This window comes from Puma concolor, chromosome C1 (genome assembly GCF_028749965.1).
Source record: "Puma concolor isolate L17-30 chromosome C1, mPumCon1.1.hap2, whole genome shotgun sequence".
Classification (NCBI taxonomy): domain Eukaryota; kingdom Metazoa; phylum Chordata; class Mammalia; order Carnivora; family Felidae; genus Puma; species Puma concolor.
This window is the reverse complement of record NC_141674.1, coordinates 95,839,616-95,854,646: the sequence shown is the minus strand read 5'-3', so window position 1 is coordinate 95,854,646 and position 15,031 is coordinate 95,839,616. Positions and strand designations below refer to the sequence as shown.

At 37.3% G+C, this 15,031-nt stretch overlaps 1 protein-coding gene across 4 annotated transcripts in view; it reads right to left on the bottom strand.

Annotated features, from left to right (window-relative positions):
* Nucleotides 1-824: 824 nt before the first annotated feature.
* RAP1A (RAP1A, member of RAS oncogene family) overlaps nucleotides 825-15,031 on the bottom strand; it is a 165,286-nt gene continuing 151,079 nt past the window's right edge. For all 4 annotated transcript variants that reach the window (XM_025912430.2, XM_086717833.1, XM_086717832.1 and 1 more), the window contains exons 4-8: nucleotides 14,161-14,217; nucleotides 11,706-11,846; nucleotides 9,954-10,097; nucleotides 4,856-4,971; nucleotides 825-1,521 (exon numbers count right to left, since the gene is read on the bottom strand). In XM_025912430.2, the coding sequence (XP_025768215.2) occupies nucleotides 4,885-4,971; nucleotides 9,954-10,097; nucleotides 11,706-11,846; nucleotides 14,161-14,217 (429 nt within the window). In that variant the 3' untranslated portion in view covers nucleotides 825-1,521; nucleotides 4,856-4,884. The remainder of the gene's footprint in view (nucleotides 1,522-4,855; nucleotides 4,972-9,953; nucleotides 10,098-11,705; nucleotides 11,847-14,160; nucleotides 14,218-15,031) is intronic.

Genomic DNA, 15,031 nt, shown 5'->3' with positions numbered 1-15,031 from the left:
TGCAGACTTTCTAGGACTCATCTCCTCCTCAGTATTCAGGGACAAGGCACAGGGTTTCCTAAGCTGGTTTCTCTCCTTTGCCAGCACTTGACCGGCCTGAACAAGCTATTGTGCTCCTCTGTGGAGAGCACATCAGTCATATATGGTCACCCTAGATTCATGTCCTCATTAAGCGCCATCTTTGTAAAAACAGAGAAAATTGGGAAGGAAAAGAAAAGCACCACTATACAGCCAGCTAAACTTTTAACATTAGCAGTCGTTTCCACACTATGACTACTATACTATTTCACATGTAGTCGAAGCAAAAGCAAACTGACAACATTCTTGACATGCTTTTTCACTTTTTCCTACTTCTTTCAAATTCTTCAATCTATCATAAAGCAAATTTGAAAATTCTTTCATAACATTTCGTTGGTGGGCTTCTACCCAACAAATTAACAATGACAAAAGGATTCCCCTGATGAAATGACAAGCTGTGGAAGATCTGAAATAGTAAAGTTAACCCCTGATACAGTATTAAACTTATTTTTACATATAAAAATAATACACAGTGGGATATTTTATTCAATAAGATACAATCTTTAAGATCAAGAGAGAATATACAAAACTATTCTATGTAGTCTGATGTGATTTGCTGTATAGTAGGAATAAATACATCTGGAACAGAAAATGTGATGTCTGTTCTTAGAGAAACCAGCAATTACTGAAGGGTTTAAAGCCAAGTGGTGTGCAGGTACCAGGCATAAAAGCACATTGAAACAATGTGACCATTATAAAATAAAAGTCTTAAATCTATAAACAATAACAAAAACACACAAACCAAATGAAAATGTACTAAAATTTAATCATCCATAAAAGCTGTAATTTAATCTGACAGTAAAACACAAGAAGCAATATTAGAGTTGGTTTAGTATATTATATATTTTAGCTTTGAAAGCCATAGAAATCAGTTATCCCAGTTTTTTTTCCTATAAAAGACCCATTTTTCCAAAGCATTATGCACAAACAATTTTAATTAGAATATAATGACAGAATGATATTTCATAATTTTTTAAATATAAAATGAAGTCAATGACTCAAAAAGTTATCTGCTGCAATGAGTTTGAGGGGAAATTTCATAATCTATATCATTACAGATACAAAGTATAATGGTTCAACTTTTTAGTGCTTGACAGGGAGGAATCATGATAAAAAGGTCAATATGAAATCATCTGATTATAGTAGCAATATCTAACATTTGAAATGCATCCATGCTCTTTTGTATAATCATATTAGAGTCAAGTATATTTATTTTCACATCTGTTATAACTGCTATTGCAAAGGAGAAATACTATTGTCTTATTTTCCAAGAGATATACACAGAGCAATTTTTTTTCTCCAGGGAGTTTGTGCAAACCAATACAAGATTTAAATTCTTCACATAATATATAAAACAGGAGAAGCCTCTTCATCAGATTTAATTTTTGAAGGTCTGGAATGCTGGCACTTCCCAATTAGGCAACAGTTCTTCATTCCTGTAATCTAGAACATCGAATAGATAGAGATATACATATATATACACACATATATATGTATACATATACATATACATACACATACGTATACATGCACACATACATATATATACGTATATGTGTATATATACGTATATATATGTATATGAATCTCTTGAGGTCAGAAAATGGTAGTGAACGAGCAGATATTTAATAATATACAAAGAAACAGACTGTGGCTGATTGTTACTTGACAAATTATACTAAACAGCTACAGTAACAGGGCTATTTTAAACTCCCTTTAAAAATGTTTAAAAAATAGTTTGATTGCTTTCACAATCTGACAGTCCTGTCTGTAAAGCAGAAAACAGTGATTACTTTACTTCTATCCCATTATCATCTTATTTTTAAAAGTTCCTTTTCCAAAAAGGAAATGACACCTGTACATAAAATTTTTTTAACCATTTCAGTACTATAGAATATTAGGATTACCACTTCTTTTTTTTTTTTTTTTTAAGTTTATTTATTCTGAGAGAGAGAGAGAGAGAGAGAGAGAGGGAGATAATGAATAGGGGAGGGACAGAGAGGAAGAGACAGAATCCCAAGCAGTCCGCACACTGACAGCACAGAGCCCGACACGGGGCTTGAACTCATGAACTGTGAGATCATGACCTGGGCCGAGGTCAAGAGTCAGACGCTTAACCCACTGAGCCACCCAGTCGCCCAGGACTACCACCTCTAATACTGGACAGAAGAGAGGACACAGAAAGAGCTGATCCCCGTGTGCAAAGGTGGAAGACTCAACGTTAGTGGTACTGCTCAGTAGAAAAAAATTAGGTTAAAGAAAGAATTTCCTGAAAATGAATTTCTTCTCTCCTAGTCTTTAAAAATGGGACATATTGAAAAGAGATTAACATGCTTCAATACAGTCTTGCTTAAAGGGTAAAGCCAGATAAACTGCCCTCAACATTCATGTACTCTTACTAAACATATATAGAACTACTTAAACGTACCCCCAACCTTTGTACTTTTTAAATGAGATCAACATGGCACTTCCAGTCTATAACCACTCTGTGATTTCTTTGCTCTGCAAAGTATTCCGATCACTAAAGAAATGACTTGTTATTTGTTATTATCCAACATCCACAGAGATCTCAGGTGACTTATTGAATATATTGTTAAGCTGAATTATATATCAAAGCCTAAGAATTTATGCAACAGGATGAAAGTCTTGTTTCCAGATCTAGGCCAAGATCTCTCGTCTAAGGTAAAACACAACATATGAAGGAATTTTCACAACAGGCCAGGAGACGGCACCTCTTCCCTTAAACGTAAGCTAAAAGAGATTTTCTGAGAACTGGAAATTAAACTAGGGTCAGCTAAGGTAATGGCATCAACAAGACAGCCAACTACAAGAGAGTTAAAGAATATAGATCAGCACAGGAACTGGAGTCCTCTTTTTCCTGTGTACCCTTACCCAAACACACACACCAGCAAATTTTAAAATAACACCTTCAGGGAGCTAATGATTTATAGTTATTGAATCAAGATTTCACTAAGAGCCTAAAGCAAACATTCGGCCAGAAGCTATCTTTCCCAAATCCAAGTACCGAAGGCAAACCCCTGCTGTTTCCTCCTTTCTGCCCATTTTCCTCTACCTTCATTTAAGAAGCGGATACAATTACTCAGTTGTTTCCCTGAAGAGAATGATTCAACCAAGTCTCTGAGGAAGCACGTGTTAGTTAATCTGGTGCTCTGAAAGAGGTAATCTGCTCAATGGACCCAAGAGACTTACAAAACAGTGTAACCAACTCTCAAGTGGGAACAGCAGACTTTCCTCTAACCTGACAAAATTAGTAATAGGCACATAACCAGCATTAAATTACATCATAAATCCACTTCATGAAAATATTCTTTTATGGTATGGTTTAAAGAGTTCATGAAGACAAAGCAGAAACTGTTCAGGGGATTTAATATAAATAGAGAAAAAAAACCCAAATGGTCCCACAGGGCCTGGTTTCTCAATTGGTAGGCAGCTTCAATGCTGCCACTAATTTCTCTCCAATGGTTTCACTTAATGGAAACTTAAGTGGTACTTACTACTTAGAAGCCTACAGACAAAACATTTCAAAGAAGTCAACTATACCTATAAAGAAATGACTACCACAACATACTACCACGTATCTAGTGGAACGGCTTGAGTTAAAAGACTGACAATATCAAATTTGGGGAGGATATGGAACTCACAAACTGCTACTAGACGCGTAAACTGGTACAACTACTTTGAAAACCTTTTTAGAAGTATCTACTAAAACTATCAGTTATATGGTATTAGACTGGCCATTTCATTCATATATATATATATATATATACACACATACACACACACACACACACACACACACACACACACAAACACACCAAACAGAAATGATGCACATGTGAATAAAGACTCGTGCAAAAATGCACAGAATTACCCATATTGGTTCCTGAAAAGAACCCAAATGTCCATTAGTAGCAGAATATATAAATATATTGCTAGTACAGTTACATGATAAAAATGAACTACTGCCATATGCAACAAGGATAATTCCCGAAAACATATTTTTAGTAAAAGTAGACATAATACTGGCTTTTCTAAATGTTAAGTTCAAAGAGATGCAAAACTAACTATGATCTTAGGAATCAGGGTAGGGGTTACATTGGATAGGAATGACTTTTTTTTTTTTTAACATTTACTTATTTTTGAGAGACAGAGAGAGAGCACATGAGCGGAGGAGGGGCAGAGAGAGAGAAGGAGACACAGAATCTGAAGCAGGCTCCAGGCTCTGAGCAAGCTGTCAGCACAGAGCCTGATGCGGGGCTCGAACCCACAAACCGTGAGATCATGACTTGAGCCGAAGTCGGATGCTCAACCGACAGAGCCACCCAAGCGCCCCATGGTAGGAATGACCATTATTGATACACACAGGGGTGTTCACTTTGAAATAATTAATCAAATGTGCACTTCAGCAATTTGTTTCAGAATGAACCATGTTCCACTTTAATGTGGCATGAATTTAGGAGTGACCCTGGATGGCATTCTATTCATTCAAACACTATTTTTTGAATTCCCATTCTGTACCTGGCACTGGGGACACAGTGGTGAACAAAACATACATGGTCCTTGCCCTCCGACAGCTTCTTCTCACAGGGAGAAAGACAAATTATCAACAGATGAAGAGATCTACGAGCTAGAGGTCCCATTTACAAGTTACAGAAACTGGAAATACCCTAACAGGTGGAACAGGAAGTGGTTTGGGTTGGGGAAAGCCCAAAATAAGAGCATGAGAAAGGCATCTGTTCTGCTTTTGGTACCTTACCTGGCTCAGAGCTGCTGCTTACTGTGGGTCTAAAGCAGCAGACATGATTTCTTTTTAGGCTTCTTCTTTTCCACTGGTGTTTTTCTATTTATCTGTCTGACCAGGTCATAAAATATCTAAATAGAAACAAGAAAAAAAGTCTTATTCAACAAACATTTGAGATCTTGCTCACAAAACAATCCTGGTTCTGTTAGATGTTATTTTGCTCTTGGATCTCTGTTTGCCGCTTTGTTTTTAATGGCAGGTTTCTTAGAGGCCCCAGGTGACCTCAGGGTAAAGCAGGACTCACCAATTTACCATAAGGGAAATACATGTACTCTAAGACATTCAGTATCAACCTAAGAAAAAAAAATTAGTTGTAAAAAATATGGTAGTGAAGTTAAATTCTTCATGGAATCTTCTATGCTTCAAAACATAATTATTAAGGGAATAGTTAATGCTCAACTTGAATCTTCACATTTACTTTATGTTTAGAAAACTTCAAATTCACCCTAAGTTGCAAGAATAATACCAAGGACTGGTGTATATTCTTTACTCGGATGCACCAATGACATTTTGTCATGTGTACTTTATCATTTCTCTCTAGACATATTCTCTCTTATTTTCTACACCATTTGAGAGCACTCTGCATACAATGGGTCCTTAAATGGGGGAGTGTGTACCTCCTAAAAACAAGGATATTCTTTTTTTTCAACGTTTTTTTTTTTTTTTTTTTTATTTATTTTTGGGACAGAGAGAGACAGAGCATGAACAGGGGAGGGGCAGAGAGAGAGGGAGACACAGAATCGGAAACAGGCTCCAGGCTCTGAGCCATCAGCCCAGAGCCTGATGCGGGGCTCGAACTCACGGACCGCGAGATCGTGACCTGGCTGAAGTCGGACGCTTAACCGACTGCGCCACCCAGGCGCCCCAAGGATATTCTTATATAACCATGTAGGTATCATGCTTACTACATTTAAGCACGGATATGTTACTCTGTATCATCTACACTGCAGATCCCAATCTTATCAGTTATCCCAATAATGTCTTTTAGAGTACTTCCTTCTCCTCACCACCGCAAATGGATCCATCATCGGATCACATACTACATGTCATTTTAATCTTTTAAAATCAGTTCTTCAGCCTTCGTCTCTCATGACATTGTTATTTCTGAAAACTGATGGCTAGTAACTTTATAGAATTTCAGTTTGGGTTTGTGTGATGTTTCCTCATGATTAGATTCATGTTATAGATTTTGGGCTGTAATAGGACAAAAGAGATAATGTGTTCCTCTCAGGATATCATACGTAAAAAAGCACATGGTTTTCATTTGTCGCTTTTTGGTGATGTTAATTTTGGCTAAAGTGAAAAATAAAAAAAGTGTGTGACCACAATTTGAAGTGACAAATACATCTTCATTAAAACATTTCTATTAATACATCTTTTGGGTTCATTCTGGATGAAAAATGCAAGGCATCAAAGACAAAAATACAACAGTACTTATTTCACAGAAGCAGACTATTTTAATTCTGATGTATTTCTATGTTTCAGAGTGCTAAGTATGCCAAAGTGTTGGAACAATTAAACAAATCAGCTGGATTTGGTTCTTTGCTATGAAATGCAAATACTCACTAATGACCTGGAATAGAAGCAAATACCGCAGAATCTCCTTACTATTACTGATTTGTGATAAATAGTGCTTTGTAGAAGTGTATCAAAAGGTCCTACCTTTTAGGGGCATTATAGGGACAAATGACACAATCTGAATATGCACTGAACATGGGCTGTGTGAATAACAATTTTCTTGATTTTAATAATTGTGTTGTGGTTGTGTAAGAAAATGTCTTTGATCTAAGAGTACAGACACTAACATATTTAGCAGTAAAGAAGTGTGATATATAAACACTGACAAAATGTTAACTGGTGAATCTGGAGGAAGAGTAAACAGAAATTCTTATTGTTCTTACATATTTTCAATAAATTTTAAAATATTTTTTAAATGTTTCCATTTCTTTAAGATGGTGCTCAAATAAAACAATTTCTATTTACTTTTTAAAATGGTCCTCAGATTAGAAGACTAAATCGTTAAAAAGAGAAAAAAAAAAAAAAAAAACACTACTCAGTGATTTATCCCAAAGCTGTAAGTGATTCGTTTATATTTTTTTCTTTCTGCTTTATCCTCCCCACTCCCATCTTCTTCAAACCATTTAACTTCTCTATTATCTTATTTCTAAGAAAGTTAAAAACACAGAATATATGGACAAAATGGCAGTTTGTTTCACAACTCTGAAACCCTTTAAAAACCTAATGTGGAAAAGCCACAAACAGGTTCTCCTTTGTTCCCTAGCCTCAATGAAGAAGCTGTAAAATAAAAAATAAGTAAATGGATAAACTAAAATAGTCGAAGAATCAAAACCACACGTTTGTTCATGCCAGCAGTTCTGGGTGTCTGGGACTACACTGACTGATTTTGTAATAATATCCTCAACAACTTTGGCAAACAATGCCCACCTCACAGCCAATGGCTGGTTATGTGATGAAGGCAAGTGCGAACTATAGTTAAGTATTTGGTTAGATATGCTCAGGGTCCTCAGCGTAGGTTCTTCCCCATTTCTCTGAACTACAGAAAAATCTAAAGGGAACACAGAGGAACTCCTGTTGGGATGTCTTAATGTATTTCAAGATTATTATTCCAGCCTCAGCAAAGAACAATTAATTCTTGATTAAGACTGATGTGATTCTGGTATTGCTATGTCCTAGTTCCAGAACATACCAAAAATGGTGTGGATAAGAGTTAAAACATACATATATTCTGATGTAGGTATCAGAGAATTAGAGGGCTACTTAGTCAAGCAGTATGTCCCCGTGTGATTTCAAATTTTGAAGTCCAACAGAAATCACTCATATATTTACAAAGCATTAGCTGTCGGAGGATAGCTGTTTCTATCAAAGGAACTCTGTAGCTGGATTATCAGGCTATAAAGAGAGAGACATTAAAAGAAACTCAAACATTATACTCTAGCATGAAATTTGTATGTCCCTCAAAAGAGTTAAGATCCTTAAAATAGCTAATCTATTCCATTTTGTTTTACTGCTTCCATTTTTGTCTAATAAAGCCTCACGTCGAGGGCTGACTGGAACAAGACTGTCCTGAAAAAGGACCTCTGCTGCACTGGAAACTGCACCCAGAGAGAGGTGCAGCAAGCGGCACGGGGGTTCCCACAAACATGGGATGCTTAAAAGGTAAGGAACACCTCCTGTCTGCTGTGCTCACTGGACCCTGGCCCAACCCAGCCCCAGCTGAGCCCTATGAACTTGGTGGGTAGGTACCAGTGAGAGCGAGAACAGGGACAGCAAGGAGCCAGATCTCTAAGACCAATCATCCAGCAGATGGTGACCCTGCTCTACTGTTTCCCTATCCAAGCTCATGCATCAATCCTAATGCTTTTTATCTCCAAGTGCTTTTTTTGAGGAAAGACTGCACTAAAACTTAAAATTTTATGAGCCACATTTTTCAAAATAACATCTGTGAAGCTGTAATTCCACAACAGAGAAAGTTGAAGCTAAAAGCATATCATACTTCCTTTTTGTTTACTTGGCAGTGAAAAAGAAATGACAGGTGAAGATCTCACTAGGACTTGTTCTCCACTAGGAGGTAAATTTTAGGGCAGGAACAGTGTCTGGATGACTACTACCCCAATGCCTAACACACTGCCAGACACAGAGGCACACAATAAATGAAATTTATCAATTCTTATATGCTTATAAAAATTGGTTTTACCTGTAAGAGCAAGCTTTGACATTCTTGGTTATCTGAAAACAGGATTTGCAGCAAGCTTAATTTTTTTGCCTGTCAGATGTTGAAAGTAACTCAGTCATTTTAAAACTCAGACAACAGTGGGGCGCCTGGGTGGCTCAATCAATTGAGTGTCTTACTTCAGCTCGGGTCATGATCTCCCGGTACGTGAGTTTGGGCCCCGCATAGGGCTCTCTGCTGTCAGCACAGAGCCCGTTTCAGATCCTCTGTCAATGTCCCCCCCGCCCCTCCCCCTGCTTGCACTCTCCCTCTCAAAATAAGTAAATATTAAAAAAAAACTCAGACAGTAGTCCACAACTATAATAATATTAAGTCAACGAAAAGTGACCTACAGAAGCAAAGGCCAGAGAGGAATAGCAAACACACAGGATGTGGATAACCTAATGCACCCTCAACTCTCACCCATGTTGTAAATGAACTGAATTCTGCCTGATTGCCTGTGATGCCACAAATGACCAGCAAACTGGCAAGTGAAGACTTTTGCACTACTGTGGAAGAAAGAAGCCTACTCTGGTTTTTGTTTTTTTAAAAAAGCTTATGTTAAAACTAACAGATGCAAAGACAATCTCTTAAATTTTGGTTGGTTGGTGGGGGCAGGTAGACCTGGGCTGATCTTTTAGGGATCCAGTAGGGTATTGGATTTACACCCAGGCAGGCGGGTGTACTTGTTAAGCATTCCTGTCACAGCTATGTTCTCAAGATAGTGGAAAGCTTGAGTCATGGACAAAAAAAGCCTTGTGCACCTGCTGTATCAGGCCTCAATGACTGGGTGAACTACAGTTCCATATCCATGCTCCCAAAACCTCCTTTTGAGTCAGATACCAAAGGAAAGCAGGACTCAAAACACCCAACTCTGTGATATCCATGAGGTAATAACTGTATAACATAAGTTGATAAGCTCAATAACTACTTTGATTTTTGTATTTTCCTACTTGACTTTACAACCTCTTCACACACATGTGCATAGGTAACTGTTACAATACAAGAGTAATATGACACTTCTCACCTACCGCCTTCTGGCATATCATTCAGAAGCTTAGTGGGACTTTAAACACATTGTTTAACTTAAACTTTCTCTATGCCGACAAGGTAAACATAAGTGTCCTCATTAGTCATCAAAGTGATGTTATGCAAGTGAAGGAATATGGTTTCTAGCAATTACCTAGAGTTCTGTATACACTGACAGAATCAAGACTGCTTAGAACAAAATTTTTTCTTCAAAAAACTTGGTTTTGGCTGTTAACTTAAAAGAAAGGTAACTAAAAAGGCACTTGTTTGTGCTGCCTAGCAGATGTAGGTTACCTCATTAACGTTGATCTTTGACTTTGCAGAAGATTCTAAAAAGGCACAGTTACACCACTGTCTTGCTAAATTCTGACCCTGTTCTTTGCCAACTACTCGCTCATCTTCCAGGTCACATTTATTGCCAACCAAAATCATTGGAACCTGTGGGAAGGACAAAACATAATATGAGCACTAGCATACTTGTTACTCTTCTAAGTAAGCAACTACCTGTCACCAATTGAAATGGATTAATTAGGATCGTAAGCTTCACCAAGTACTTAAATAATATGTACTGTATGTGTATTGAGGGAAAGAAGGTAGATGGAGGGAGAAGAGACAGAAAAAATATGGAAGAGATCCTACTATGCTCACTTGCTAAATTATTTTAAGGCTATAATCGCAACAGTGTCATGTGGACTACTACTAATAGCTGAATTCCAAGTACAAAAATCTGAAGGGAAAGGCAGCTCCTGCAATACAGAGAAAAATGTCTCCACTGGTCCTAAGCGTGGTTTAAGTGCTTCACCTCACAGGTCCAACGAACACCAGAAGTAGTGGCAAGACAACCCAAGCGACAGGTTCTACTTCTGTATCTGACGTCCAGATTTGAAGACCAGTTTAGGTGAGATGTTAAAAAAGGACAAACAATAAAAATACAGCCACGAAGCAGCTATGCCTTCCCTTCCTCCCCATGCCAGAAATGCTGTCCCAACTGCCAATTAAACGCGTCGCTAACAAACTGTGCAACGTCCTTAGATAAAAGGTGGCCACAGAACAAAGTCATCTGTGAGGTGATGGACACTACACCCAAGAAAGGACTGAAGGCACACGTGGATCTTGTGTCCCAAACAGACAATCATCACAAGTCAGGCGAAACATACTAGACCTACAGCTCCATCTTTTTCAGTTATTACACGGAATAAAGAGGTTCACATTACCCGAGTTCAGTGATTTGCATGTAATTGCCTACGAAAACAGAAGTCTCTTCGATAAATTAGTCATGGCAAAGAAGAGAACTATTCATTAGGTTACGGTTGGTAATGAGTCATATGGCAGAAATCCCTTCCGCCTACAGTATTACCCAAAGTTGAGGTCCTGAGCAGGTGCATATGTTCCCATTAATAATGAGAGAGAACACAGGAAAACAGAAAGAAAGGTACACATGAAATTTTATATCCCAATTTAGACAACTGAAAAGGAACTCTCTGTAGTTCAAAACTGAGGTAAACATGTAAAGTATGTATTTCATCTTTGCAAAAAGGTACAACAGCAATGATGCCATTCATCAAATAAGAATTCTATAACAAAAATAAAATGTACAAAATATAAAAATGCAGCTAATGAAAATCCTCAACATAATTCAAAGGAAAACACTGTAAGTAAAAACTACCAACAGAATTTTAGAAATGGAACATACCACTATGGTTCTCACTAATGTTCTCTGAACACTGTTTCTGACATAACTACCACCTTTCAAAGCTCAACTCGAGTCCCCCACTTCTTCTACCAAGTATTCTGACTCCTCTTCCTTGCCTACTGCATTTATTAACACACAACACAATGAGCACTTTACCATACATGCCCTCCTTTTCTAACTATCTTAGCATATAATTTGCAAGTAAATATAGAAAGTTGTAAAAATTTTCTGATCACAGGGACTCTTTTAGGTATGTGGTAGATACCCTCCAAATCCTCTTAACAGAAAAACAGACACTTTTTATTTGGCCACAGAGAAAGAGCAGTATGTCTTATAGAGAGAAATATACTTACATCTTCTGTGTCCTTAACCCGTAAAATCTGTTCCCTCAGGTCCTGTAAGTCATTAAACGTGGACTGAGCTGTGATAGAATATACTAGTGCAAACCCTTGGCCATTCTTCATATACAAATCCCTCATTGCTGTAAATTGCTCCTATAATAAAAAAAAGTACAATTATAAATATGATTTCTTGATTGAATACTAGAACAATTTATATCAGACTAATCACAAAAGTGAGCTACTGAATTTTTTCCTACACATTATCATGATAGGAAACCTAAGACCTATTTTACAGTTTCTAGAAACTGAGGTGAATGTTCTTGTTCCCTGCTTACATGACTAGAAACCATGACAATGAACTGAAGAATCAGAAGGGAGATCTTAAACCACTTTAACATGGTTTTTCTGTCATTTAGAAAACTGTATGTAGGTCCCTTTTACATATAGATCCTAATTAAATTATTTTGATGCTACTAAAGATGACCTCCAAGAAGTATTGCTAGAAAAGAGAAGTCCCAAGTACTGAATCCTTAGGGTCTCCAATACTAAGGGGTTGGGAGATGAAGACGAATCAGGAAAGGAGACTCAGGGACTAACCAACGAGAGAGGGAGAAAGCCAACCAAGTGTTGCTTCCTGGAAGCCAAACGAATACAATTTGTACAGAGGATAGTGATCAACTGAGTCAGAGGTTGCTGAAAAGTCCAAGGGAGCTGAGGATACATGCAGAGGGCGGATCATGAATAATGACAGTCCACCAAAGACTTGAATCGATGTGAAAAGGGGGTTAGGATATGAGGATGATCAAAGATGATGGGATAAACGTACTGCAGGTTCCAGGGAAGTTGAAGGTATAAAAGGAAGTGAGAAGGAAAAACAAGAGGTGGTGAGTGGAGAGGGATGCTTGAAAATAAGATGAAGGCTGTATCACAGTTATTGGTAATCACATAGTTTAGGGAAGACCATGGGCGTGAATGGCTGAAGCAGCAAGGAGATCAAGACACTGATAGACCGGGGCACCTGGGTGGCTCCGTCGGTTGAAAAAAAGGAAAGAAAAGACACTGATAGGCCAAGGGAAATGGATCATATATAATGCCATATAGATTCTATTTGGATACTAAAATCACCAAGAATTCTAACTGAAGCAGCGATGGAGAGAGTGAGCCAAAATCTTCAAGGAGTAAGGAGTAATCCGGAACACGATTAATGAACATCAACTACTTTCCAAGCTTCATGCAAGGCACTGGGGACACAGACAACTAAGATACTGGAGAAAGATATCTCCGGTAAAGAGCTTCTTAATTTGGACAAGAGGAAGAAAAAAGAATCCTCGCACACTTGTGGAGGTGATGAATGGGGTAAGTATTCTTTAACTTTTGGGGTGTCTGGGAACACAGGGGAATGACTGCTGATTCAGAAGCTAAGGAAACTGGGGAGATGGAATTACAAAAGGGGGAGACAGTGAGTCAGCAGATCTAAGAAAAATGTAGTTCTAATGATCCCAAGCTTTCTCCTGGAATCAAGACCCATTTTCCCACAAAAGAATGGAAACATACAGTTTAATTAGTATTACAACTGCTCCAGCCTACTTACATGCTTTTCCTAATGACATGAAACTTTATCATCTACGAAATTGTTTGGAAAATTTGTGCTAAATTTTAAACAACTTATAACATTTAAGAATAGCATCCATTTTAAAGCTTAGAACTGCCTAACAGGGAAAGTCTATATATATGTATATGGAGAAAAAAAAAAAATCGCTTAATGTGTGCATTCTTTTGTGGCAGTATAACAGGAAATCATCAGTAATTAATAACAAAATTATACAGGAGATGACAAAGGAAGGCAATGAAAATAAAAGCAAATTCTTGGAGCTCATACTACATAACAGGCATTGTGCCAAGTGATTTATAATCATTATCTCATTTGATCATGATAAGCATGCTATGATATACTAATGTCATTATACAATACTCATTTAAAGAGGAGAAAAATGAGGCTCAAAATAATCCTGAAGATTTTCGTCAGATTTTCTGTCACCAGCCCCTTGGAATGTTAAAATGCTAATAAAAAAGCAAAAACAATTCTGATAAAAAATAGTGACTATGGTGCCAAGAGACAGATTCCTACCTTAGGTAGGAATGAACCCAGAGAAATACCTACCTTAATTACAATTCTGGATTTAAAATATCTTTTGTTAAAAGCAGTAATAGGATAATCTTTACCTCCATATAGGGAGAAGATACCCAACACACACATTTGGGAGGTAAACCTGACATACAATTTGAGAGTGATACGTGGGTATTAAGTACATGTTGGAAGCAGTTGTAAGAAAATCTAAGAAGCCCTACCTTTAGGTAATTTCTTCTTAATCAGAGTAATTACTTTTACTTTACTCAGAGGAACTATTCAGATGACAAAATCTGTTCACTAACTAAAATTTATCAAAAAAAGAGAAAACATCCTTACTGTTCCTGCTGTGTCCAGGATCTCAAGCATACACTGTTGGCAATCTACTTCAACTTGCTGTTGGAGAAGGGAGGAAAAATGAAAAGTATTATCAAATCAAAATGTCAGTCTGTTTTCCTGCCACCTCTTCACTCCAAGTACCTATTAACAACTACAAAGCCTTTCTCCAGGAGTTTGCTATACCGGTTGAGACTTAACTTAGTGGAATAAAGAGCAGGAGGTCTCAAGCATGTTCTATTAATACTACAGAAGCAGGACCGCTAATGCTGAGTTTAGATAGTTTCTGACCACTGTAAACTGAGTAATGATTTTTGTTACTATTAGAAGGCAATGGTTATATTCTCTGTTTAAGAAAAATTACAATAGGTACAGTTCTGACAGAAATAAAAATGTATAAAAATATGTATATTTATATGATCTTTGAAGAAAAAGTATTAAATAGCTCAAAATACAGATAAGATTTTAGAGTAAAGAAAATTCAGCCAACTTACCACGTTCAAGTTGCTAAAGTTATACTAAAATATACCCTAAATTTAATACATTGGAAAATTTTAATTTAAGAGATAAGGGGAGGGGCACCTAAGTGGTCAGTCAGTTAAGACTCTTGATTTTGGCTTAGGTTATGATCTCACAGTTCGTGAGACAGAGCCCCACGTCGGGCCTGCTTGGGATTCTCTCTCCCTCTCTCTGCCCCTCCCCCACTCATGCTCTCTCAAACTAAATAAACTTAAAAAAAAAAAAAGAGGTAAGGGGAACACAGAGGTGCTAAAAAGAGTAACACTGAACTCATATAGTCCTCAAGACTTTAAGAAAAAGGTACTTCTTTGGAAAAGCTGTGCGCGTTAGGTGAAATTTTATATACTGAGTTGTA